A 24,083-nucleotide genomic window follows, 5' to 3' on the forward strand; every position below is an offset into this window, starting at 1 on the left:
CCATCTAGGGGATGGTCATGATGGAGACTCAGACTTTTGGGGGGAGGGAGGGAAATGGGCATTTATTGAAACCTTAAAATCTGTACCCCCATAATATGCCGAAATAAAAAAATAAATAAATAAAAAATAAAAAAATAAAAAAACCACAATGAGATATCACTTAACCCCAGTGAGAATGGCCTTTATCAAAAAATCTCCAAACAATAAATGCTGGCCTGGTTGCGGAGAGAGAGGAACACTCCTTCACTGCTGGTGGGACTGCAAACTAGTTCAACCTCTGTGGAAAGCAATATGGAGATACCTTAAAGCGATACAAGTGAATCTACCATTTGATCCAGCAATCCCATTGCTGGGCATCTACCCAAATGATCCAATGACACTCTACAAAAAAGACACCTGCACTCGAATGTTTATAGCAGCACAATTCATAATTGCAAGGCTGTGGAAACAGCCCAAGTGCCTATCAATCCAAGAATGGATTAATAAAATGTGGTATATGTATACCATGGAGTACTATTCAGCTCTAAGAAACAATGGTGATATAGCACATCTTATATTTTCCTGGTTAGAGCTGGAACCCATACTACTAAGTGAAGTATCCCAAGAATGGAAAAACAAGCACCACATATACTCACCAGCAAACTGGTATTAACTGAGTAGCACCTAAGTGGACACATAGGTGCTACAGTAATAGGGTATTGGGCAGGTGGGAGGGGGGAGGGGGGTGGGTATATATATACATAATGAGTGAGATGTGTACCATCTGGGGGATGGTCATGATGGAGACTCAGACTTTTGGGGGGAGGGAGGGAAATGGGCATTTATTGAAACCTTAAAATCTGTACCCCCATAATATGCTGAAATAAAAAAAAAAGAAAGAAAAGAAAACAAAGTAAATGATGTCTAAGATAAATCATTTAAAAAGGAAAACTCAGGAAATCTATATCAGGGTTAATATTTGGTTATAACATCTAAGAAATAAGCAAAACTCATAGGGAGGAGCAAACCCAGAGATTTTAAGAACCTAAGGCCTAATTTCAGTAGCTCTATAGGACAGAAGGAAGACGAATGTGTGGGCAGGGATGCAGCCATCTCACAAAATAAAATCAATGACCAGCACTAATGATAAAGGTGATGATGACTAATATTTATTGAATACAACATCCTCTGTACCATGTTCTTTTCTAAAAGCTTTTCATGCATATTATCTAGTTTAATATTCTGAATAATCTTATAAAGTTCATATCACATTCAGTCATTACATTCATACAAAAACAGTCATTCAGAGAAGTTAAGAAACTTGGATGTTGGGTTGTGGCTAACAGGTAACTGGAATAGCCTAATGAATTTCGGAGCCTGAACTCTTAAAATGTTAACAGGAAGAGATGTGTTCCCCACCATGAAAGTGTTCAAAAATGATCAATAAGTATTAGTATAGCAAGGATTGCGTGGGCCTGCAGGGTTGTTTATTCAACAAGCACTTATGAAGCATCAATTATATGCACAATATTTAGCACTGAAAAGGAGGGTCAGTGGATAGTCCTGACCTTGAGAGCTTACACCCAACTGAGAGAGAAAATCACATAAAATAATAACAAATGAATGGGGCAATGATGAGAGTATGTAAAAATGACCATGGAAAGGAGACATGAAATCAACCCAAGGAAGAGGGAAGTCAGAGAAGGCCTTACGAGAGACATGACTTGAAACTGGTCTTAAAGGACTTACAGTATTTTATTGGATGGAAAAGGAAGGTAAAGTCATTCCAAGCAGAAACAGCAGCATGTTCTCAGGGATTACAGATGGCCATCCATGAATATGATTAATGGGAATACCAAGGGAAATGCGTGAAGTTTCTTGGTACCATTAAAACCATCATTCACCTACATGTTCAGCCAGCCCTACAGGAGAAAGGAAAAAGACCCTAAGGCATATGGCACACCCCCGATGCTCCCTCCCTCCCTTAGAGAAGTTGCCTGCCTTACTTCACCTGCTCCTCAAGAAAAGGTGGAGGGATGCAGTGCAAATCCAATGCCAACCTGTGTAATTCCTAAGCCAACAGGGACCAATTTTATAATATTCTCTAAATAGTCCATAATAGAGTGGAACAATGGGGTGAGGAGGAAATTCTGATAGGAGAAACAATATAGACACATCTCCCTTCACCAAGAAATATTAACAGACATTAAAAAAAATGGACTTGGCATATCACATAGAATAAGGTGTAGAGGTCTGGAGTTTCTTTTTTTTTTTTTTTTTTTTTTTTTTTAGCATATTATGGGGGTATAAGTGTTAAGGTTACGTATAATGCCCATGCCCCCCAAGGCCACTCGAATCAGGGCTTCAAGCATGTCCATCCCCCAAACTTTGCACATATTACTCACTGTATCTGTATATACCCATCCCCTTCTCCCCCCTCCCACCTGCCTGACACCCAATAAATGTTATTCCTATATGTCCACTTAGGTGTTGATCTGTTAATACCAATTTGCTGGTGAGTACATGTGGTGCTTGTTTTTCCATTCTTGAGATACTTCACTTAGTAGAATGGGTTCCAGCTCTATCCAAGAAAATACAAGATGTGCTATATCACCATTGTTTCTTAAAGCTGAATAGTACTCCATAGTATACATATACCACATTTTATTAATCCACTGCTATATTGATGGGCACTTGGGTATTTTTCACATCTTTGCAATTGTGAATTGTGCTGCTATAAACATTTGAGTGCAGGTGTCCTTTTCATAAAGTGACTTTTGATCTTTTGGGTAGATGCCCAGTACTGGGATTGCTGCATCAAATGGTAGATCCACTTGTATTGCTTTGAGGTATCTCCATATTGCTTTCCACAGAGATTGAACTAGTTTGCAGTCCCATCAGCAGTGTAGGAGTGTTCCTAACTCTCCGCATCCATGCCAGCATTTATTGTTTGGGGACTTTTTTGATAAAGGCCATTCTCACTGGAGTTAAGTGATATCTCATTGCAGTTTTGATTTGCATTTCCCTGATGATTAGAGATGTTGAGCATTTTTTCATATGTTTGTTGGTCATTATTCTGTCTTCTTTTGAAAAGTTTCTGTTAATGTCCTTTGCCCATTTTTTGATGGGGTTGTTTGATTTTATCTGGCTGATTTTCCTGAGTTCTAAATAGATTCTAGTTATCAGCCCCTTATCAGATGTGTAGCTTGCAAAAATTTTCTCCCATTCTGTGGGTTATCTGTTTGCTCTCGTGACAGTTTCTTTGGCTGTGCAGAAGCTTTTTTATTTGATCAGGTCCTATTTGTTTATTTTTGTTGCTGTTGTGATTGCCTTTGGGGTCTTCTTCATAAATTCTTTGCCTAGGCCAATGTCTAGGAGAGTATTTCCAACATTTTCCTCTAGAATTCTAATAGTTTCACACCTAAGGTTCAAGTCTATTACCCAGCATGAGTTGATTTTTGTGAGAAGTGAGAGATGTGGGTCTTGTTTCAGTCTTCTACATGTGGCTACCCAGTTTTCCGAGCACCATTTATTGAATAAGGATTCTTTTCCCCAGTGTACGTTTTTGTCTGCTTTGTCGAAGATTAGTTGGCTATATGAGGATGGTTTTATATCTGGGCTCTCGGTTCTGTTCCACTGGTCAATGTCCCTGCTCTTCTGCCAGTTACAAGCTGTTTGAATGACTATAGTCTTGTAGTAGAGTTTGAAGTCTGGTAAATTGATACCTCCTATTTTGTTTTCATTGCCTAGGATTGATTTTGCTATATGGGGTCTTCTCTGGTTCCATACGAAGAGTAAAATTATTTTTTCTATATCTGTGAAAAATGATAATGGTATTTTGATAGGGATTGCATTGACTCTGTAGGTCACTTTGGGTAGTATAGACATTTTAACAACGTTGATTCTGCCGACCCATGAGCATGGTATATTCTTCCATCTGTTTACGTCCTCTGCTATTTCCTTCTTTAGTGTTTGATAGTTCTCCCTGTAGAGGTCTTTTACCTCCTTAGTTAAATATATTCCAAGCTACTTTATTTTCTTTGTTGCTATTTTGAAAGGAATTGAGTCTTTGATTTGGTTCTCACTTTTACTGTTGTTGGCATATATGACCAACATAGGTAAGCCCCATCTATGCATATTTTGTTGAGCATTCTTATCATAAAAGGGTGTTGGATTTTATCAAATGCTTTTTCTGCGTCTATGGAGAGGATCATATGGTCTTTGTTTTTACTTCTGTTTATATGGCGAATTACATTTATAGATTTGTGTATGTTGAACCATCCCTTCATCCCTGGGATAAAGCCCACTTGGTTATGATAGATTATTTTCTTGACAGACACCTGGATTCAATTGGCTAGGATTTTGTTGAAAATTTTTGCATCTATATTCATAAGGGATATTGATCTACAGTTTTCTTTTTTGTTTCATCCTTTCCTGGTTTCAGTATCAGGGTTATGTTCACTTCATAAAATGTGTTGGGGAGAATTCCATCCTTCTCGATGTTGTGGAATAATTTCTGCAAGATAGGCACTAATTCTTCCTTGTAGGTGTGGTAAAATTCAGGTGTGAAACCATCTGGTCCAGGACTTTTATTTTTAGGAAGGTTTTTTTATTGCTGTTTCAATTTCAGTACTTGGTATTGGTCTGTTCAGGAATTCTATTTCTTCCTGGTTGAGCCTAGGGAAGCTGTGTGTTTCTAAGAAATTGTCCATTTCCTCCACATTTTCCAGTTTGTGTGCATAGAGGCTTTTGTAGTATTCATGAATTATATCTTGTATCTCTGTGGTATCCATTGTAATTTCTCCCTTATTGTTCCTGGTGGAGCTTATTAGAGATTTTTCTTTTCTGCTTTTTGTTAGCCTAGCCAAAGGTAAGTCAATTTTGTTTATTTTTTCAAAGAACCAACTTTTTGTTTTGTTAATCTTCTGTATGGTTTTCCTGTTGTCAATTTCATTTAGTTCTGATCTGATCTTAATGATTTCACTTCTTCTGCTGGGTTTGGGGTTGGTCTGTTCTTCTTTTCCTAGCTCTTTGAGACAATTCATTAGATTGTCTATTTGTGATCTTTTTGACTTTTGGATAAAGGCATTTATTGAAATAAACTTTCCTCTCAGGACTGCTTTAGCTGTGTCCCACAGGTTTTGATAACTTGTGTCTCCTTTGTCATTTAGTTCAAAGAATCTTTTGATTTCCATCTTGATTTCCTCGTTTATGAAGTGGTCATTCAGCAGAAGGTTGTTTATTTTCTATGACTTTGTGTAGAAATGAGAGTTCCTCTTAGGATTGATTTCTACTTTTATTCCATTGTAATCTGAAAAGATACATGGTGTAATTTCCATTTTTTTAAATTGTTTGAGACATGCTTTGTGTCCTAGGATATGGTCAATCTTAGAGAATGACCAATGAGTTGATGAGAAGAACGTAGATTCAGTGGTTTCGGGGTAGAATGTCCTATAAATGTCAGTCAGGCCCATTTGTTCTAGAGTTCCGCATAAATCCATTATTCCTTTGTTGATTTTTTGTTTGGAGGATCTGTCCTGTGCTGTCAATGAGGTGTTAAAGTCTCCAACTATTATGGTGTTGTTGTTTATCCATTTGTTTTGATCAAGTAGAGTTTGCTTTATGAATCTCGGTGCACCAGGGTTGTATGCATATATATTTAGAATTGTTATGTCTTCTTGTTGAACTATACCCTTCACCATTATATAGTGACCTTCTTTGTCTTTTATTACTTCTTTGTTTCTCTGCTCTATCTCTGTGACTGATTTATTTAATTGGAAGGTGTTATCTTCAATCTCTGAGATTCTTTCTTCTGTTTGATCTACCCTGTTCTTGAGGCTTTCCACTGTGTTTTGTAATTCCCTGAATTGATTCTTCATTTCCAGGAGTTCAGTCAGACTTTTCTTCATTGTATCAATTTCTTTAGTGAATTTTTGTTCCAGGTCCTGGAGTCTTTTTGTGTTTTCTTTGTGTTGATTATCCAGTTTTTCTTGCAACTCGTTGAATTTTCTTACGATCCACACTTGAAATTCTTCTTCTGTCATTTTAGTGGTCTGATTTTGGTTGGTGTCCATTTCTAAGGGGCTGGTGTTCCTTTTTGGGGGTGTGCTTTCCATTTGAGTTTTCATATTTGCAGAGTTCCTTTACTGATTTCTTCCCATCTGGATCAGTTGTTGCTTCTTTCCTTTAGGTTTTTGTTTGGGTATTGACACACCCTGTTTAGTCTCTGAGCCAGTAGGTGGTTTTGTGGGTGAGATTCTACTACACCCTGTATGATGAGTCAGTAGGTGCTGTGAAAAGGGTGTGCAGGATGTCCTCCCTGTCAGTAGGTGGTGCTTGCTCAGAGGAGCAGGCTACACTGTTGTTTTTGGGTCCTGTATCCAGCTCTTGTTCCTCTAGAGAGGCACTCTAGAGCCTCAGGTGATGGGTGGGGCCCTGGGACTTCCAGGTGTGTCCTTATTCTCCACCTCAGTGAGGGCTGGTCTGGGAGAGTCTGGGTGGAGCTGGGTTAGTTAAACATGACCTCAGGCACCACCAATGCCATTAGCAGGTGTCAAAGTTCTGTTCTCTGCTTCTGGGAAAAGCTGTCAGGGAGGGGCTGGAATGGCCCCACTCAGTCAGAAAGTCTGCGTGTGGTGGTGAGGTCATCTGAGACCCGCAGTCTGGAGTGGGCCTCACTCCTTTCCACCCTCCCCAACTTCCTGGCTTCTCCTGGGCCTCTGCCAGCAGGAAAGACCTCACACCACCGGGTCTCCCCTGGTTGTGATGCAGGCTGGGAGGTTCCCTGCACAGGGTGGTCACCTACGCTGGGCACATGGCCCCACCTTGGGAGGAGGGTTGCCCTCTAGGACACTGATCTGCCCTTAAAGGTGCACACACCTCAGTAGGCTGTTCACAAGTATCTCTTCTGTGCCCCGGCCTATAAGAGACCTGGGTACATGGGATCTGGTCTGCAGGTCTGACCTCTGGGCCCCGGAATTCAATCCCTGACCCCACCAGGGAGATGAGTGCCAATCCCAATTCACCCATGGGAGCCCAAGCTGGGTTGATGTCTCTCAGCCTCAAGGTCTGCCCGGTTCTCCTGGAGTCATAGGGCCAGCAGCACCTGGGAGGGCTGGAAGGTAGGGAGTTCACAGTCTGAGTACCCCTCAGTCAGCTGAAGGGCCCCAAAAGGGAATGTCTCATTCCCTGGCAATGCCTCTGGCTGGTGACTATATTGTCTTTCTCGGCAGCTGCAGTTAGGGTTGGGGGAGGGGAGAACAGAGCAATATGGCACCTGCCACAGCTCGAGTCTGTGCATACAGAGTTGCTCCAGGGGAGTTGGGAGCCTGGTGCCACATCAGCTACAGGCTTACCACTCACTGGTGGTAGCCATCTCTGGGCTGGTGTCCGCAGGTCTCTCCTCATGCTGAGAAGCCCCCCCAGCAGTCCAAGATGCAAGGGAAAGGAAAGTTAACCACTTCACCTACCCTTGCCACTGGTCTCTAGGCTACTCGAGAGGTCTCTACTTCTAGTTCTCCTCTGCAACCTCCTCCCATGGAGTCTCCCATAGTCTCCAATACCCCTCCTTCCAACCCTCGGCCAATGTATGCTCGTCTGCATGCTTCTTACTTCTAATTTCTTCTAGAAACTGACTTTTTTGCAGAGACACTCTGTCTGGCAGTGTTTCTTGTCCACCATCTTTCTCTGCCCCCTCTGAGGTCTGGAGTTTCATAGAAACATGCTTAGATAGTATCACTCCCCTCTTCATTCTCCAAGGCCTATTAAACACTCTGTGTTATTCACATCTCGATAAAACTAGCGATGATATCCATCATGTGAAAACATTTGATTTGATCTTTCTCGACTGCTAAGTAGAATCAACACCATTTTGATATTACTTTGTTTATGGATGCTAGACACTGTGAGAGGACCAAAGAGATTTAAGGACCATGTTTTATCAACATGTCATAAGAACTAGCTCCAAGTACTTTTCTGATACTCATGATCAGATGGTCTATGGTACAAGATGCCAAGAGCCAACCAGAAGAATGGAAAGTCCCTGGATGTACTTTTCAAAGACACATTTGTCCACATTGGAAGAAGAGATCAGATTGGTACGCTCCTTCCCAAATATTACCTGATAAATCCTCTGGTTGGTTTCCTTTTTTAATGAAATTTAGTCTGTTATCATGAGGGAGGTTGAATAAAGAAAAAAAGAGTGAAGGTGAAAAAAAGAAAGGAAGGAAGGGAAAGAGGGAGGAATAGAGAGAGAAAGAAGGAAGGGAGAAGGGAGAAATGGAGGGGTTAACAGAAAAAAGTGGTTTTAATCTACAAAACATTTGTAAAAAATGTTCTCCTTTGAATATGCACTTGGTTCAAGGCTTTACATTACCCAACCCCATGATATTCTTGGATATCATGGAGCCAATCAATTTCTCTAAGATTCAACAAGACAATCCAACCTCTGTCCTTGGAACATTACACCAGGATGCCAGGGAGTCTTTGGTTACTAAGGAGAATAACAGCAGCAGTTACAGTAAGTCCCTAAATTTGTATCTGCAATTCTTGAATGTTCCACAAAAACAAAATCCATTTTGAGAACAAAGAATAATCAGACATACATCTTGTATCACTTTTCCACCCTTGAGGTCTCCTTTCACGCCATCCCTAAGTTCTCCTTTTTGCTGCACAATCTCCTCATGGCGATTTTCACCTCTGCATTTCTGAGCGTGTAGATGATGGGGTTCAGCATGGGGGTGATGACTGTGTAGAACACAGCCACCAGTTTGTCTTCTGTGAAAGTGGAGGAGGGTCGCATGTACAGGAAGATGGCAGGCCCAAAAAACAAGATGACCACTGTAATGTGAGAGGCACAGGTGGAGAGGGCTTTGCGCCTCCCTTCTGCAGAATGTTTCCTCAAGTTCACCAGGATGATGACATAGGAGGACACCAGGATGAAGAGGGAGCACACAGAAATTAAGCCACTGTTGACCAACACAGTCATCCCTTCCACAAAAGTGTCAGTGCACGCAAGCTTGAATAATGGCAGGAGGTCACAGAAGTAGTGGTCAATCACATTGGGACCACAGAAGGGCAATTGGATGGTGACAAGAATCTGAACTATGGAGTGAAAAAAGCCTCCCAGCCAGGAACCAGCCACCAGAAGGTGACACAGTTGACGACTCATAATATTCATGTAATGAAGAGGCTTGCAGATGGCCACATAGCGGTCATAGGCCATCACCACAAGCAAAAGGATCTCAGTAACCCCGAAGAAGTGGAAGAAGAATATCTGAGCCAGGCAGCCCTCCAAGGAGATGATTTTAATCTCGGCAAGTAAGTCTGTGATGAATTTAGGGACAACAGTGGAGGAGTAACTGATCTCCACCAAGGACAGGTAGCTAAGGAAGAAGTACATGGGGGACTGCAGACTTTTACTAACGTTAACCGTCAAAACAATGAGGCTGTTGCCCACCACCGTGGCCAGGTATACAGGAAGAAACACTGCAAAGCACACTCTCTGCACCTCCGGATCCTGGAAAAGGCCAGTGAAAATTAACTCTGTCACGTTATTTACACCGGCCATGGATAGCATTTGGAGAATGTAGATCTCAGAGAATAGCCCTGTGACAAAGAAAACACAATCATAACACTAACCCTTCTTGTTTATTTAGCACTTGCCTGTTGATAAAACCCTTTCACACATATTATGTGACTGGCTCATTAATTTATTCACATGATAGATATTATTTATTCGGTGCTCAATAGCCCACCCTATGCAAGAAACTAGTCAAGCAACCCCACAGACATGCCACGATTCCCATATTACAAACCCAGGCACACAGAGGCTCAGAAAAGTTGTGAATTAGCCAAGCAGATTACCTCAGCTCCTAGAGATACTTTGGAGTATCTCTTATTTCCCTTATTTTTCCTTCTTCCACTTGTGCTTCCATCCAGAAAATTGATTAAATGCCTCCTCTTTCCCAATTTCTCCAATAGTAAAAAGTTGAAAAGTTACACAAAGTAAAAATCTGCTGAGAGAATGCCCAGTAAGAAGCCTGGTTGAAACTGGAGAAGAAATAGGGCATTTATTAGAGTAAAAGATGGGCACCCAGGAAGAACAAGTGAACTGGAGAGAGGAAGCAAGATGGGGCTCACTTACAGGGAAACAAGGGAAGCAGGAAAAACAACCCAGAGGCCTGGGTTATTGCGCTAAAGAGCGCAATAGCCTGAAGGAACCCAGAGCATGTGGTTACCTGATGTTCACCGTTTTGTCATCCCAGCAACCACGACACCCGCAGGTGCTGCTGCCCTTTACTATGGGTCTACTATGTGTAAGAGTATGCTAAGCACTTCACAGTCACCCCTCATTTAATTCCTCCTGTACATCTTTGAGGTGGCTAATTGATAGATGAAGAAACTGAGACTCAGAGAGGTTTAGCAATTTGCCCAAAGAAATACAGCTTGTGAGTGGTTGAGCCAAGGCTGAAACCCAGGCCTATCTAGAAGAAAGGTAGGGGAGAGCCACCACCCACCAGCTGGAGGAGAAAGAGGAATGGCTGATGCAATACTTGTGCAATTCCATTTATTATTCCCTCCCTGTGAACAGCAGGAACATTACGGGAAACTCTGAGTTTTGGGAAATATTTCACTTCCACCATCTCTGGATCATGACAAACCAAGAAACTATGCGGGATCCTGAACAGAATGAGACTCAGGGATCTCCCCCTCATCCTCCACCCTGTGGCAGGGTCTTAGAAAGCAGTTAGAGCTGCAGCTGGTGAGACTGACCTACAGAATCTGTCATTATGTCCCTGCAGAGGTGACCTAAAGGAACCCTTTTTAGACTTGGTCTTACAGCAGGACCATCATTCTCCCTGTCCCTCATGTGCACCTGGCACCGTTCCCTTTTCTTTCAAAGTGGAATTGACCACCATATGCAAAAGAAGCCCATGGTCACAAAACAAAACTCACCCCAGTGTCTCTGTGGCTCTGCTGTTCCCACCACAGTTACCTTTTGTGTTCTGACCATGCAGATGCAAATAATGCCCTGAGAGCATCCCTGGCTCATACAGCTTTCCCAGTTAGCCAGTCAAGAAGCTTTACAAATGGCCCAGCTACCAAACAGAGCACCTGTCTTGCTAGAGGCCCCAGATGGAGGATCTGCTCCCTGCAGCCTCAGGTTTAGAAATGCTGAGACTAAGATGTTGGGGCCTCAATTCCACTGGATTTAAAACAAGAGGGAAGCAGACTTGCCTCCCAGGTGTTCCACAGAGAACCAAGGACTCTGGCAGCTCAGCCCTGAGTTCACACTACTTAAGGGACACCAGGGAGAAGATATGATCTGGTGAGAGAGGCCTGGTCCCCAGAAGGCCATACCCTTTCTCCTTCCTAATCAGGCAGACTACCTCCTGCGAAGCAGGACCTCAAACTCCTTGTAGGAAACAACTTGTGGGAAACAACTCAAACCTGTAGGAAAAGCTCAAACTTCCTTGTATGAAACAACTTCAGAAATCAGCAGGAAATAAGGAAAACTAAATTCATCCAAAGCTCACAGAGCACTGAACAGACCAATGGAACAGAACTGAGAACCCAGATATAAAACCATCCTCATATAGCCATCTAATTTTTGCTGTGTCCAGGCAAGACATCATCTCATGTGAGGATTTACTGCAGACTCTCACATGCTACATCTGTTCCCAGGGTCCCCAGTCTTCATCCCCCAATCTATTCTAGATACTCAATTTAGAGAGTCTTCCTGTGTCTTCCTCTTCTTGGATCATTCAGAAAGCACCATTGTCTCTCTCTTGCCTAGCAATCATCCTAAATTCCTCCACCTGACTTTTAGAAACCCTTATGGGACTTCACCAAACCCCTCCAGACCAGGTTTACTGAGCACTAAACATACAGCCTCAGTTCTATGCAGAGGTCTGCTCACCCTCTCATGAATGCAAGCTGATTCTCACCACAGAGGCATCCATCCTTCTTAATTTTTATGTAACTTGGGGTGTCGTCTCTTTGCCTCCCTCTGCAAAAGCTACCCACCCTACAATGTCATGGCCCATTTACAGGACGGAGGATGAACACAGAACACAAAACAAAAACGCAGAACACAAAGAAAAACGTGGACACACAGATGGTTGACTCAAGTAATAATACACCGGGTCCCTTTTATTTTTATACTTTAAAAAATTAAAGTCAGTTCCTTGTACATAACCGCCCAGGCATTGCAGCAATGGCCATAAATTCCGGAATAGCCTTAGGGAAACAGATGTCCCCTGACTCAGAGTTTCCAGGTGGTTGCTCTAGGCGCCAGGCATAGATCCCGGACCGAGATTAGCAAGGATGGGCAAGGCAAGCCACAGGGGGCATTTCTCATCCCCAGCTTCTCTTAGGGTGACCCCCTAAGATTTTCGGCTGAACCCCAGCAGCTGTGCATCGCTTAGGTTGACCCTCCCTTGAGGGGTCTTGCCCGTCATTGACTAACCAGCCATCTTATGGGGTGTTTATTGTGTGGCCTCCAGATCCCCAGAGCCGTGGGGCAGGGCAGCTCTTGCTTACTTGCAACTTGGGTTCTTTGTTATGCCTCTGGGCATCAGCTTTGTTTATCACAGGGAGCCTGTCCGGAACACATTACTTTCACACGCTCTGGGCAGAACACATACATTACTCACTAACTTTAATTCTTTTTTTTTTTTTCTTTTTTTTTGAAACAGAGTCTTGCCCTGTTGCTCAGGCTAGAGTGAGTGCCATAGCGTCAGCCTAGCTCACAGCAACCTCAAACTCCTGGGCTCAAGCAATCCTGCTGCCTCAGCCTCCAGAGTAGCTGCGACTACAGGCATGCACCACCATGCCCAGCTAATTTTTTTCTATATATATTTTTAGCTGGCCAATTAATTTCTTTCTATTTATAGTAGAGGTGGGGTCTCGCTCTTGCTCAGGCTGGTTTCGAACTCCTCACCTCAAGCATCCGCCCACCTCGGCCTCCCAGAGTGCTAGGATTATAGGTGTGAGCCACCGTGCCCGGCCTAACTTTAATTCTTAAACTAGGAAAATATGTGTCAGTCCCCTACACTACAATGCTTATTATCTAGGAAGCCTTGCCTAGTTACTTCAACACTAACTCATTTATCTCTGTTCTCAGCTCTAGAAATTAGTCTGTCATCTTTCTGTTAAATGCAATAAGGCACACAGTGTTCAGCTCATTGCAAGCCCTCCATGAATGTTAGCTATTACTATCATTATACATCTAAAAATGCAAATCTGATCAAGTCATGCATTGACTTCAATCCAGCAATGGTTTTCCACTACAAGATTAAGTATAATATTATTAGGATGGAAATAAGACCCTCCAAAAACAGGAGCTTGTTCGTCTTTCTAGCTGTACTTGTCATCACTCCCAGCTGAAGCCAGCCATTCTGGGCTATATATCATTATCCCAAACTTGCTCTTTGTATATGCTCTTCCCTCTGCCTGGTTGTTGTGCACACCGTAACTTTCTAATTAACTTTTATGCTTGTTTAAAGTCAGGTCAAACATCACTCATTGCTCCACACACAGACAACAAACACTTTCCATGTTTCTTACATATTTCTACTGAAATACTTATGATGTTTTATTATAGTTATTATTTTTGTATCAGTCTCCTTTCCTGACTTTATTCATTTCTGAATCCTCTGAATGACTTCTCAGCTAATGTTCATTGAATTCAAAAGAATGAATAAATGAAGTTCTTCTACCACCTATAATTGAAAGAACACAATGTGCTACACTCTATTGTTATGCAGCCTCTATGGCTCACTATGGTTTTATGGTCATCTGTTTGTCTTCAGGAACAGTCTAAGTTTGTTATTCCTTGAACCCACACAGCATCTAAGTGTCAACCTCACGATAGTGTTCACTGTATACCTAGATTCTCAATTGATGATAAAATGATTAACTGGTAGATTGGTAAGAACCATACTCTTCAATGCTATCTCTCTAGCTTTTCCTTTCAAATTGTGTTAACCTCATATAACATAGGTGAGACTTTGTCACCAAATATGTAAAGTTGTGAACAATGTAGACCATTTTTATTGCAGAAATGCACATTTTACTGCACTAGATCAAAGCCACACATGCTGCAACTTTGTAATTGAGATACTTTGTCTACTTCTAATTTTCCATAAGCTGGTTGTGGAGGACCCTAAAATCATTATGTTTTTTCTAGTGTTACTTGGACATAAATTATCCAATTCTCACTTAAAATTCCAGATCTCTTACATATGCACACACACACACACACACACACACCTGAGTCCTTATGCTGAGAATGTTACCATAATGGACCATATGATATATTTTAAGAAGAAAAAAATCCATTAGGAGAATTGAAGACAATTATATTAGATGACTTCATGGGATCATTGTGAGAGGACACACCTGATGAATCTCAGAAGGGTAAGCGTTTTACCCTTCCACTGCCTTTTAGTGGAGGACACAGTTCTAGGTCCACAGGCCTCTAAAGGACTGAGGAAAACAAAACAAGGAAACCTGGCTGAGCTGCCCTTCGCTCTCCTCAGGAATTGGGCTAAAGTAGGGGTAAGAGGGTGAGTGTTGCATTTGGCAGCCAACTCTCAGCTCTACCCCCATATATCATGTGTGCTTGTGAACAGGGGTTTTCTTTAGCAATTTATATTTGACACTGCTGTTGAAAGAATTAGAAGTGAAATAAAATATGTAAGCATGTGGCAGAACTCCCTGGCAGATAGAAAGCTCTCAATAAATAGTAACTATTTGTAGCACAGATTTCCTAATATTTATTTACATTTCTTTCTTATTTGTCTTTACCCCTCACCCAAGAGAGAAACAGTTGGTAACAAATTACCTCCTCTTCCTTCCAGCACTTCTCCAGATAAAAGCCTCACACCTAAGAGCATGAATAACAAGGTAATCCATGGGTCACATGTAAAAGCATAGGTAGCTCAATGATGGTCGGAATACTAACTCTATAGAATTTCATTCTCTAACATAAAGCCCCAATGGGAGAACTCTGACAAGGACAAAATAATAAATGAGAGAGGTCCTGTACGAGCTGTTGCTAAGAGCTCAAAGTCACATCACAAGGGCCTCCTTTCCATACTCACCTTGGACCCCCAAGTGGTACTGCATGAAATCCCAGAAAGTGAATGCCAGAAAGAACTTTACGACCTCTGTCCAGCCCTCTCTTTTTTTCAGAATCAAAAGCTGAGCCTAACGGAGAGAGAGTGACTGGCCCTACATCACACAGCAATTTGGAGCCTCTCATTCACGTACAATTAACCTGAAAAGTCTTTGTGGATAGAGTATTCCTTACCTTCTCCAGGTAACATTCACCCTTAGAGCAAGGACTTGAACATGAAGATTCTTCTCCTTCCTCAGGCTCAGGAAAATTTTCTCCCTCCGTCGCAAGAGCTCATCTCTCACAGGGATGTCCAGAGCTGAAGACACTGAAGGGGAGTGGCTGGGAACACAGAGGGTCTCTTCAGAACAAGAATCCTCCACCCATGTGGCTCCTGTATCTGCACTGGAGGCTCCAGCTAGGCTAAACCACTTCATCTCAGCTAAGGCGCCAGGGGAAATCAAAGAAACTCTGCAGCTGAAAGGAATTTGTAGACCATTAATTCAATCTCCTTAGTTGTCACCTGATGCAACTAAGGGACAGAAAGTTTAATTGATCTCTCAAAGTCACAAGCTAGTTACCGATCAAGTCACTGAGGTACAAATAAATGCCCTTTCCAAGATACTGGGATTCCTTTCTACTGATCCTGATTTTGTGATTTTTATTGCCAATTAACAAGTAAATTTTGCTTCCACACAACAAAATTTCCTGGGTCCTGCGATCTCTAACAAAATGATAGCCTTTGGTGATGTAAATAAATTACAAAAGGAAGGATTCGGGAAATCAGTTCCATCCCCAAACTTTACATCAACTATTGAGAAACAGAAAAGGAAAAAGAGCTACTGGAAGCTGTTAACCAATGATTTTTAGATCTATTTTTTAGTTTACAAAACCTACTCACTCACTAGTAGACCAAGGATTGTTTTCCAATATTGAGATGTTTGAACTATTTAAAATAAATTAAGCCCATGCTGTGATTAGGGACCAAATTTCCCCATGGAATTTCTTGTCGCTAGTGTTGAAACTTTGCCAAGAAGCTGTGAGTTAGAAATAGTTTCAAATGTCTTTCAAAGTAATGTGGAGATACCTTAAAGAGCTACAAGTAGAACTAGCATTTGATCCAGCAATTGCTATACTGGTCATCTACCCAAGAGGAAAAAAGACATTCCACAAAAAAGATATCTGCACCGAAATGTTTATAGCAGCGCAATTCACAATTACAAAGATATGGAAACAGGTCAAGTGCCCTATTATTTCACATGAGTGAAATAATAAAATGTGGTATATATTGCCCATGGGGTACTACTCAGCCATAAAAAATAGTGAACTAATACCTCTTATACTAACCTGGATGGAACTGGAGAATATTCTTCTAAGTGAAGTATCACACGAATGGAAAAACAACCACCATATGTACTCACCATTAAATTGGAACTAATTGATCAACACCTACGTGCACACCTGGAAATAAAGCTCATCAGAAATCAAGCAGGTTGGAGAGGGGAGGAGGGGATGGGTAAATTCACACCTAATGGGACAATGCACATTATCTGAGGGATGGCCACACTTATAACTTTGACTCAAATAGTACAAAAGAAATTTATGTGACCAAAATGTTTGTACCTCTGTAACATTCTGAAATTAAAAAAAAAAAAGAATTCAGAAATTTGAAAAAAAGAATTTGTTTGTACTAATGTAGAAAAGTTTTCAAGATACACTGTTAGTAAGGCAAATTTCAGATCCATTTATATAGTATATTATTATTTGTGTAAAAGCTAGAGATAAATAGGAACATATTTCCCATTTGGGAAATCAAATTGTCTTTGATTAAAGAAACTGAAAGAAATATAGAAAACATGGAAAAGCTAAAATAGAAAGTGGAAGGTAGGGATGGGGAAAGGAATGGAATGAAACTTTTCATTCATGTACTTTTTTATTTCATTTTTTGTTTTGTCGACCCTTATGAATATATTACCTTTATACAAAGTTAAATTAAAATTTTAAGTAATTTTTCAAAGAAAATATGTATTTAATGGTGTGGAATAATCTAAACACAAAAACAATGGAATAAATCAATAGAAAAAAATGAATTACCCTCATTTGATCATTACACATTATATACACACATCAAAATATCACTCAGTATTCCACAAATATGTGAAATTATAACTTGTCAAGTAAAAAGGAAAAAAAGATTAAATTTTAAAAACTGATAGATTTTACTATATACAAATGTAAAGAAAGCTTTGAAACATTGGAAAACTTGTAAACAAGACTCAAAGTCAATTAAACACGAAAACATCCATCCTCACAAAGAATCAAGAACATACAAACTAAACAACAAAAAGATCTCTATCTAATTTGAAGAACATTTTTAACTTTTTATTGCAAAATAATTTGACTCACCAAATAGTTGCAATAATAGTACAAAGAATTTCTGTATTCTCTTAATCCACATTCCCCAAATATTTGTATTTTGCCACCTTTTCCTTATCCTCCATTCTCTCAAGAAATAGATATACAGACAAACAGATGGATAGAATTTTTTCTGATACAATGGGGAGTAGTAGGTCAAAGGATAACAACTTGTATTTGTATAGGATGAGTAAGTCTAGAGATCTAACATGCAGCATGAGGACTATGGTTAATAATACTGTGTTGTATACTGGAAATTGGCTAACAGAGTAGATTTTAGGTACTCTTACAACAAATGAAGAGCTAACTTTTGAAGGTATGTTAATTTTCCTGCCTATACTGGTCATTTCACTGTGTTCTATATATGTATATAAAACAGCATGTTGTTTACTTTCAATATATACAACAAAAATAATTTTTTCTAAAATGTTTCAAAGCTAACAACATGATGTCCCTTTATCTCTAGATATTGCAACGAGTAATTTCCTAAATCCAAAGACATTCTCTTATATAGACACAATATAATTATCAAAATCAGCAAAATAATATTCACATAATTTGATTACTTTATCTTTAGAATTTTGCCTCACTAATATCCTTTATCTAATATGGGATTCAATCCAGGATCACATTTGACCTTTAATTGTCACCTCTCTTTAGTCTGGAAAAATTCCTCAATTTTTCTTTGTCTTCACACGTTTGAAGAGTGAAGGACAATAATTTTGCAGAATGTGCTTCAATTTGCGATTCCCTTATGGGTTTTCATGATTAGACTCAGGTTGTGTATTTTGATACGACAGTAAACATACTGTGTGCCTCTCCAGTGCACCACCACAGGAGGTACATGGCATCAATTTATCTCGTTCATGGTGATGTTAACTTGGGGTAATTGTTTAAAGGAGGGCTATGAAGTTACATTTTTCCCTTTGTAGTTAATAAGTATCTTGTGGGGAAAACTTTGAGATAATGTAACATCTTATTTCTCATCAAAAAACTCTTGTATGACAATCTTTGGTTCTGTCAAGAATAATTTTGCAAGGCAGGTGATTCCACTGAACCCTGTATATCAAAGGCCTTTATGATCTAACACAGCATATTCACTATATGAAGCAAGTTGAAAAGAAAATCAGAAATACAATTAAATATTTCTATTCAAGAATATTCACCATAAGAAATAAGTGATATCTCATTGTGGTTTTGATTTGCATTTCCCTGATATTTAGAGATGTTAAGCATTTTTCATTTGTGAGCCATAGTCTACCTTCTTTTGTAAACTTTGTGTCCTTTGTCCACTTTTTGATAGGGCTGTTTGATCTTTTCTTGCTGATTTTCCTGAGTTCTGTATAAATTCTAGTTATCAGCCCTTTATCTGATGTGTAGCATGAGAGTAATTTCTCTCATTCTGTAGATTGTCTGTTTGCTCTCATGATAGTTTCCTTGGCTGTGCAGAAGCTTTTTAATTTGATCAGGTCCCATTTATTTATTTTTATTGTTGCCATGATTGCTTTTGGGGTCTTCTTCATAAATTCTTTGCCTAGGCCAATGTCTAGAAGAGTTTTTCCAATATTTTCTTCTAGAATTCTTATAGTTCCATGCCTTAGGTTTAAGTCTGTTATAGACCATGAGTCGATTTTTGTGAAAGGTGAGTGGTAAGAATCCTGTTTCAGTCTTCTACATTTGGCTATCCAATTTTTCCAGAACTATTTATTGAATAAGGATTTTTCTCCCCAGTGTATGTTTTTGTCTGCTTTGTCAAAGATGAGATGGCTATTTGAAGATGGTTTTATATCTGGGTTCTCAGTTATGTTCCATTGGTTCTCAGTTATGTTCTCAGTTATGTTCTCATTATGTCTCTGTTTTTGTGCCAGTATAATACTGTTTTAGTTACTATAGACTTGTAATATAGCTTGAAGTCTGGTAAATTGATGCTTCCCAGTTAGTTCTTTTTGCTTATGATCGCGTTTGCTGTACGGGGTTTTCCCTGGTTCCATATGAAGTGTAGAATTATTTTTTCATAGATCTATATAAAATGATGTTGGCATTTTAATAGGGATAGCATTGAATCTGTAGATCACTTTGGGTAACATAGAATTTTAACAATGTTGATTCTGCCAACCCACGAGTTTTCCACCTGTGTACATCCTCTTCTATTTCATTCCTAAGTGTTTTGAGGTTCTCCCTATAGAGGTCTTTCAACTCCTTAGTTAAATATATTCCTAGATATTTTATTTTATTTGTTACTCTTGTGAGGCATATTGAGTCTTTGATTTGGTTCTCAGTTTGACTGCTGTTGCTGTATAGGAATGCTACTGATTTGCATACATTGATTTTGTAACCTGAGACTTTGCAGAATTTGTTTATCAATTCCAGTAGTCTCCGGGCAGATACTTTGGGTTTTCTAAATATAAGATCATATTATCAGCAAAGAGTGATAATTTGACCTCTTCTGCCCCAATTTGGATGCCCTTGATTTCCTTCTCTTATCTGGGTGCTCTGGCTAGGACTTCCAACACTACGTTGAATAGAAGCAGTGATAGAGGCCAACCTTGTCTGCTTCCAGTTAAGAGTGGGAATGCTTTCAATTTTTCTCCATTCACTATGATATTGGCTATGGTTTTGTCATATATGGATTTATCATATTTATGAATCCCATCTATGCCAATTTCTTAAATGTTCTTATCATAAAAGGGTGCTGAATTTTGTCAAATGCTTTTTCTGCATCTATTAAGAGGATAATATGGTCTTCATATTAACTTGTATTTATGTGTTGAATTATTTATAGATTTGTTGAACCATCCCTGCATCTCAGGGATAAAGCCCACTTGGTCATGATGGATTATTTTTTTTGATAAGTACCTGAATTTGATTTGCTAGCATTTTGTTGAGAATTGTTGCAACCATATACATAAGGTATATTGGCTATAGTAACTAAAACCGTATGGTACTGGCACAAGAACAGAGACATAGACCAATGGAACAAAACTGAGAACCCAGATATAAAACCATCTTCAAATAGCCATCTCATCTTTGGCAAAGCAGACAAAAACATGCACTGGGGAGAAAAATCCTTATTCAATAAATAGTTCTGGAAAAATTGGATAGCCAAATGTAGAAGACTGAAACAGGATTGTCACCACTCACCTTTCACAAAAATCGACTCATGGTCTATAACAGACTTAAACCTAAGGCATGGAACTATAAGAATTCTAGATGAAAATGTTGGAAAAGCTTTTCTAGACATTGGCCTGCACAAAGAATTTATGAAGAAGACCCCAAAAGCAATCATGGCAACAATAAAAATAAATAAATGGGACCTGATCGAATTAAAAAGCTTCTGCACAGCCGAGAAAACTATCATGAGAGCAAACAGACAATCTACAGAATGAGAAAAAGTATTCTCATGCTACACATCAGATAAAAGGCTGATAACTAGAATTTATACAGAACTCAGGAAAATCAGCAAGAAAAGATCAAACAGCCCTATCAAAAAGTGGACAAAGGACACAAACACAAACTTTTCAAAAGAAGGTAGACTAATGGCTAACAAACATATGAAAAATGCTCGACATCTCTAATCATCAGGGAAATGCAAATCAAAACCACAATGAGATATCACTTAAATTCAGTGAGAATGGTTTTTATCAAAAAGTCCCAAAACAATAAATTTTGGCGTGGATGTGGAGAGATAGGAACATTCATACACTACTGAGGGGACTGCAAACTGTACAACCTCTGTGGAAAGTAATACATCAAACAGCTACAAGTAGAACTACTATTTGATCCAGCAATCCCATTACTGGGAATCTAACCAAAGGGAAAGGAGACATTCTATCAAAAAGACATATGTACAATTGTAATAGCACAATTCACAATTGCAAAGATGTGGAAACAACCCAAGTCCCCATGAATACAGCAATGGATTAATAAAATGTGGTATGTATACCATAGAGTTCTACTCAGCCACAAAAATCAATGGTGATCTAGCACCTCTTGTATTATCCTGTGTAGAGCTAGAGCCCATTGTACTAAGGGAAGTATTACAAGAATGGAAAAACAAGCATCACATGTAGTCACCATCATCAAATTGACATTAACTGATCAACACTTAAGTGCACATACAGTAGAAAATGCTGAAATAAAAAATAACCAAAAAAAGAAAATTCACCACAGTATTAATTATGATGTTAAAAAATCAGTAGGCCGGGCGCTGTGGCTCACGCCTGTAATCCTAGCTCTTGGGAGGCCGAGGCGGGCGGATTGCTCAAGGTCAGGAGTTCAAAACCAGCCTGAGCAAGAGCGAGACCCCGTCTCTACTATAAATAGAAAGAAATTAATTGGCCAACTGATATATATATAAAAAAAAAAAATTAGCCGGGCATGGTGGCGCATGCCTGTAATCCCAGCTACTCGGGAGGCTGAGGCAGAAGGATCACTCAAGCCCAGGAGTTTGAGGTTGCTGTGAGCTAGGCTGACGCCACGGCACTCACTCTAGCCTGGACAACAAAGTGAGACTCTGTCTCAAAAAAAAAAAAAAAAAAAAAATCAGTAAATCCACAAAATACTTCACAAGCGAATAAAATGAAGTTTGTGAAGATGGACACCAAGTAGAATAACACTAGTACTAACAAGTCCTGTGAACTTCCCTTAAACCCATTCTGCTCCTTCAGTTTGGACTCAGCAGCATCCTAGACCCAAGGATCAAATCCAAGACTCGAACTCTATTTCTCTTCCAGTTTCATCGTCCTGATCCACAGCCTCTTCATGGCCTTCTTCACTTCAGCATTTCTCAGGGAGTAGATGACAGGGTTGAGGAGTGGGGTTACCACTGTGTAGAACACGGCCACCATCTTGTCCACAGGCAGAGTGGCAGAAGGCCTCAGGTATATGAAGATGCAGGGCCCAAAGAACAAGATAACCACGGTGACATGGGACCCACAGGTGGAGAGGGCTTTGCGCCGCCCCTCCGAGCTCCGGATCCTCAGATGGAGCAAGATGACCACATAGGATGCCAAGAGGACCACAAAGCTGATGACGGACAGGGTCCCCCCATTGGCAACAATCAGCAGACCAATGCGGAAGGTGTCAGAGCAGGCAAGTTTGAGAAGGGGAAGCAGGTCACAGAAATAGTGGTCGATCACGTTGGGGCCACAGAAGGGCAAGTGGAATATGAGAAGGATTTGGGCAAACGAATGCACGAAGCCTCCCACCCATGCTATTCCCACGAGGACAGCACACACCTGCCGGTTCATAATGGTGGTGTAGTTGAGGGGCTTGCAGATGGCCACGTAGCGGTCATAGGCCATCACGGTGAGCAGAAAAATCTCAGTGCCACCAAAGAAATGGATGAAGAAAAGCTGTGTCATGCAGCCCCACAGAGATATGGCTTTCCTTTCAGCCAGCAGATCTGAGATGAGTTTGGGGGCTGTGGTGGAGGAGTAGCAGATTTCCACGAAGGACAGGTAGCTGAGGAAGAAGTACATGGGGGAACCAAGACTTCTGCTGGTCATGACAGTGAGCACGATGAGAAAGTTCCCCAGCACAATTGCTGTGTACAAGAGCAGAAATACCACAAAGCAAACTCTCTGCACCTCCTGGTTGGGAGAAAGTCCCAGAAAAATGAATTCACTCACGTTGTGTGTGTTAGCCATGAGGTTGCCACCAAGAGGCAGCAGTTGGGTGATGTGATCTGAAATGATACAAAACAAAAGACTTCTTCTTTAAGCAGGTGAATTACATAGACGTGCTTGCATGTCTGAGAAGCTTGCCAGCGAGATATTGAAAGATGGGTGGGAGTTAGTTATACATAGAAGGAGGGAAGAGGATTCTAAGAAGGCAGACAGCAAGTGCAAACTCATCATGTGTGGCTGCAATGAAGGGGAGAATAGCCAAAATAAAGCTGTACAAAGAGATTAGCAGCAATTTGTGAGGGACCATTAGGGACTCTGGGGTTGAACCTGCAGACAACAGGCCATCATCAGGAATGTTTGTCAACTGGAAAGTAGACGCACTTTGTATGTAGAAGGTGGACTAGAGGGAACAACCCAGAGGGGACCTATTAGGAGGTTACTTAGTCCCTTCACTGGACGATGTGGGACAGCCACAATAATGTTACTATCTCCATGTTAGACATCTTTCTAGTGCCTTTCAATGTTCTTAATTGTCTTTCACCTGCAGCTTTCCTTTGTCCCATTTCTCCCTTTCCTTTTCTCTTCTTGATTTACAGAACAGTGTGCTCAACCTCTCCACATCCTTTACAGTCTTCACAAGAGATGTCACTGGGGCAGCTCCCTTGACACTCAGCACCCCTCTTATTTCTGCTTATCCTAATTCTCTCTTTCTATTCTTGATCACTTGGCGACCTTGTTCTGTTCCAAGGGTCCAGCTCAATCCAAGGACAATTCTCCCCTTTACTGGTACTTTCATTTCCTCCAATCCTCGGCTCCCATGACAACAAAGCTCCAAACTGCCCCTCACCCCCACCCAGGGCCCACTCACGCTCTGACACATCCTTCTAACAGCTCAGGCTCCCAGCACCTTAGGACATCACCAGGACCACTCACTGACTGCT

General features: G+C 40.6%; 2 protein-coding genes across 2 annotated transcripts; both read right to left on the reverse strand.

The window, feature by feature from the left end:
- Positions 1-8,617: 8,617 nt before the first annotated feature.
- LOC105856759 (olfactory receptor 4B1) lies at positions 8,618-9,547 on the reverse strand. The gene has a single exon (XM_012738618.3). It carries the CDS (start codon positions 9,545-9,547, stop codon positions 8,618-8,620), a length of 930 nt encoding a protein of 309 aa, XP_012594072.3.
- A 12,686-nt stretch (positions 9,548-22,233) lies between these two features.
- Positions 22,234-23,163, reverse strand: LOC105856752 (olfactory receptor 4X2). The gene has a single exon (XM_076001268.1). It carries the CDS (start codon positions 23,161-23,163, stop codon positions 22,234-22,236), a length of 930 nt encoding a protein of 309 aa, XP_075857383.1.
- Positions 23,164-24,083: the final 920 nt, after the last annotated feature.

This window comes from Microcebus murinus, chromosome 4 (genome assembly GCF_040939455.1).
Source record: "Microcebus murinus isolate Inina chromosome 4, M.murinus_Inina_mat1.0, whole genome shotgun sequence".
Classification (NCBI taxonomy): domain Eukaryota; kingdom Metazoa; phylum Chordata; class Mammalia; order Primates; family Cheirogaleidae; genus Microcebus; species Microcebus murinus.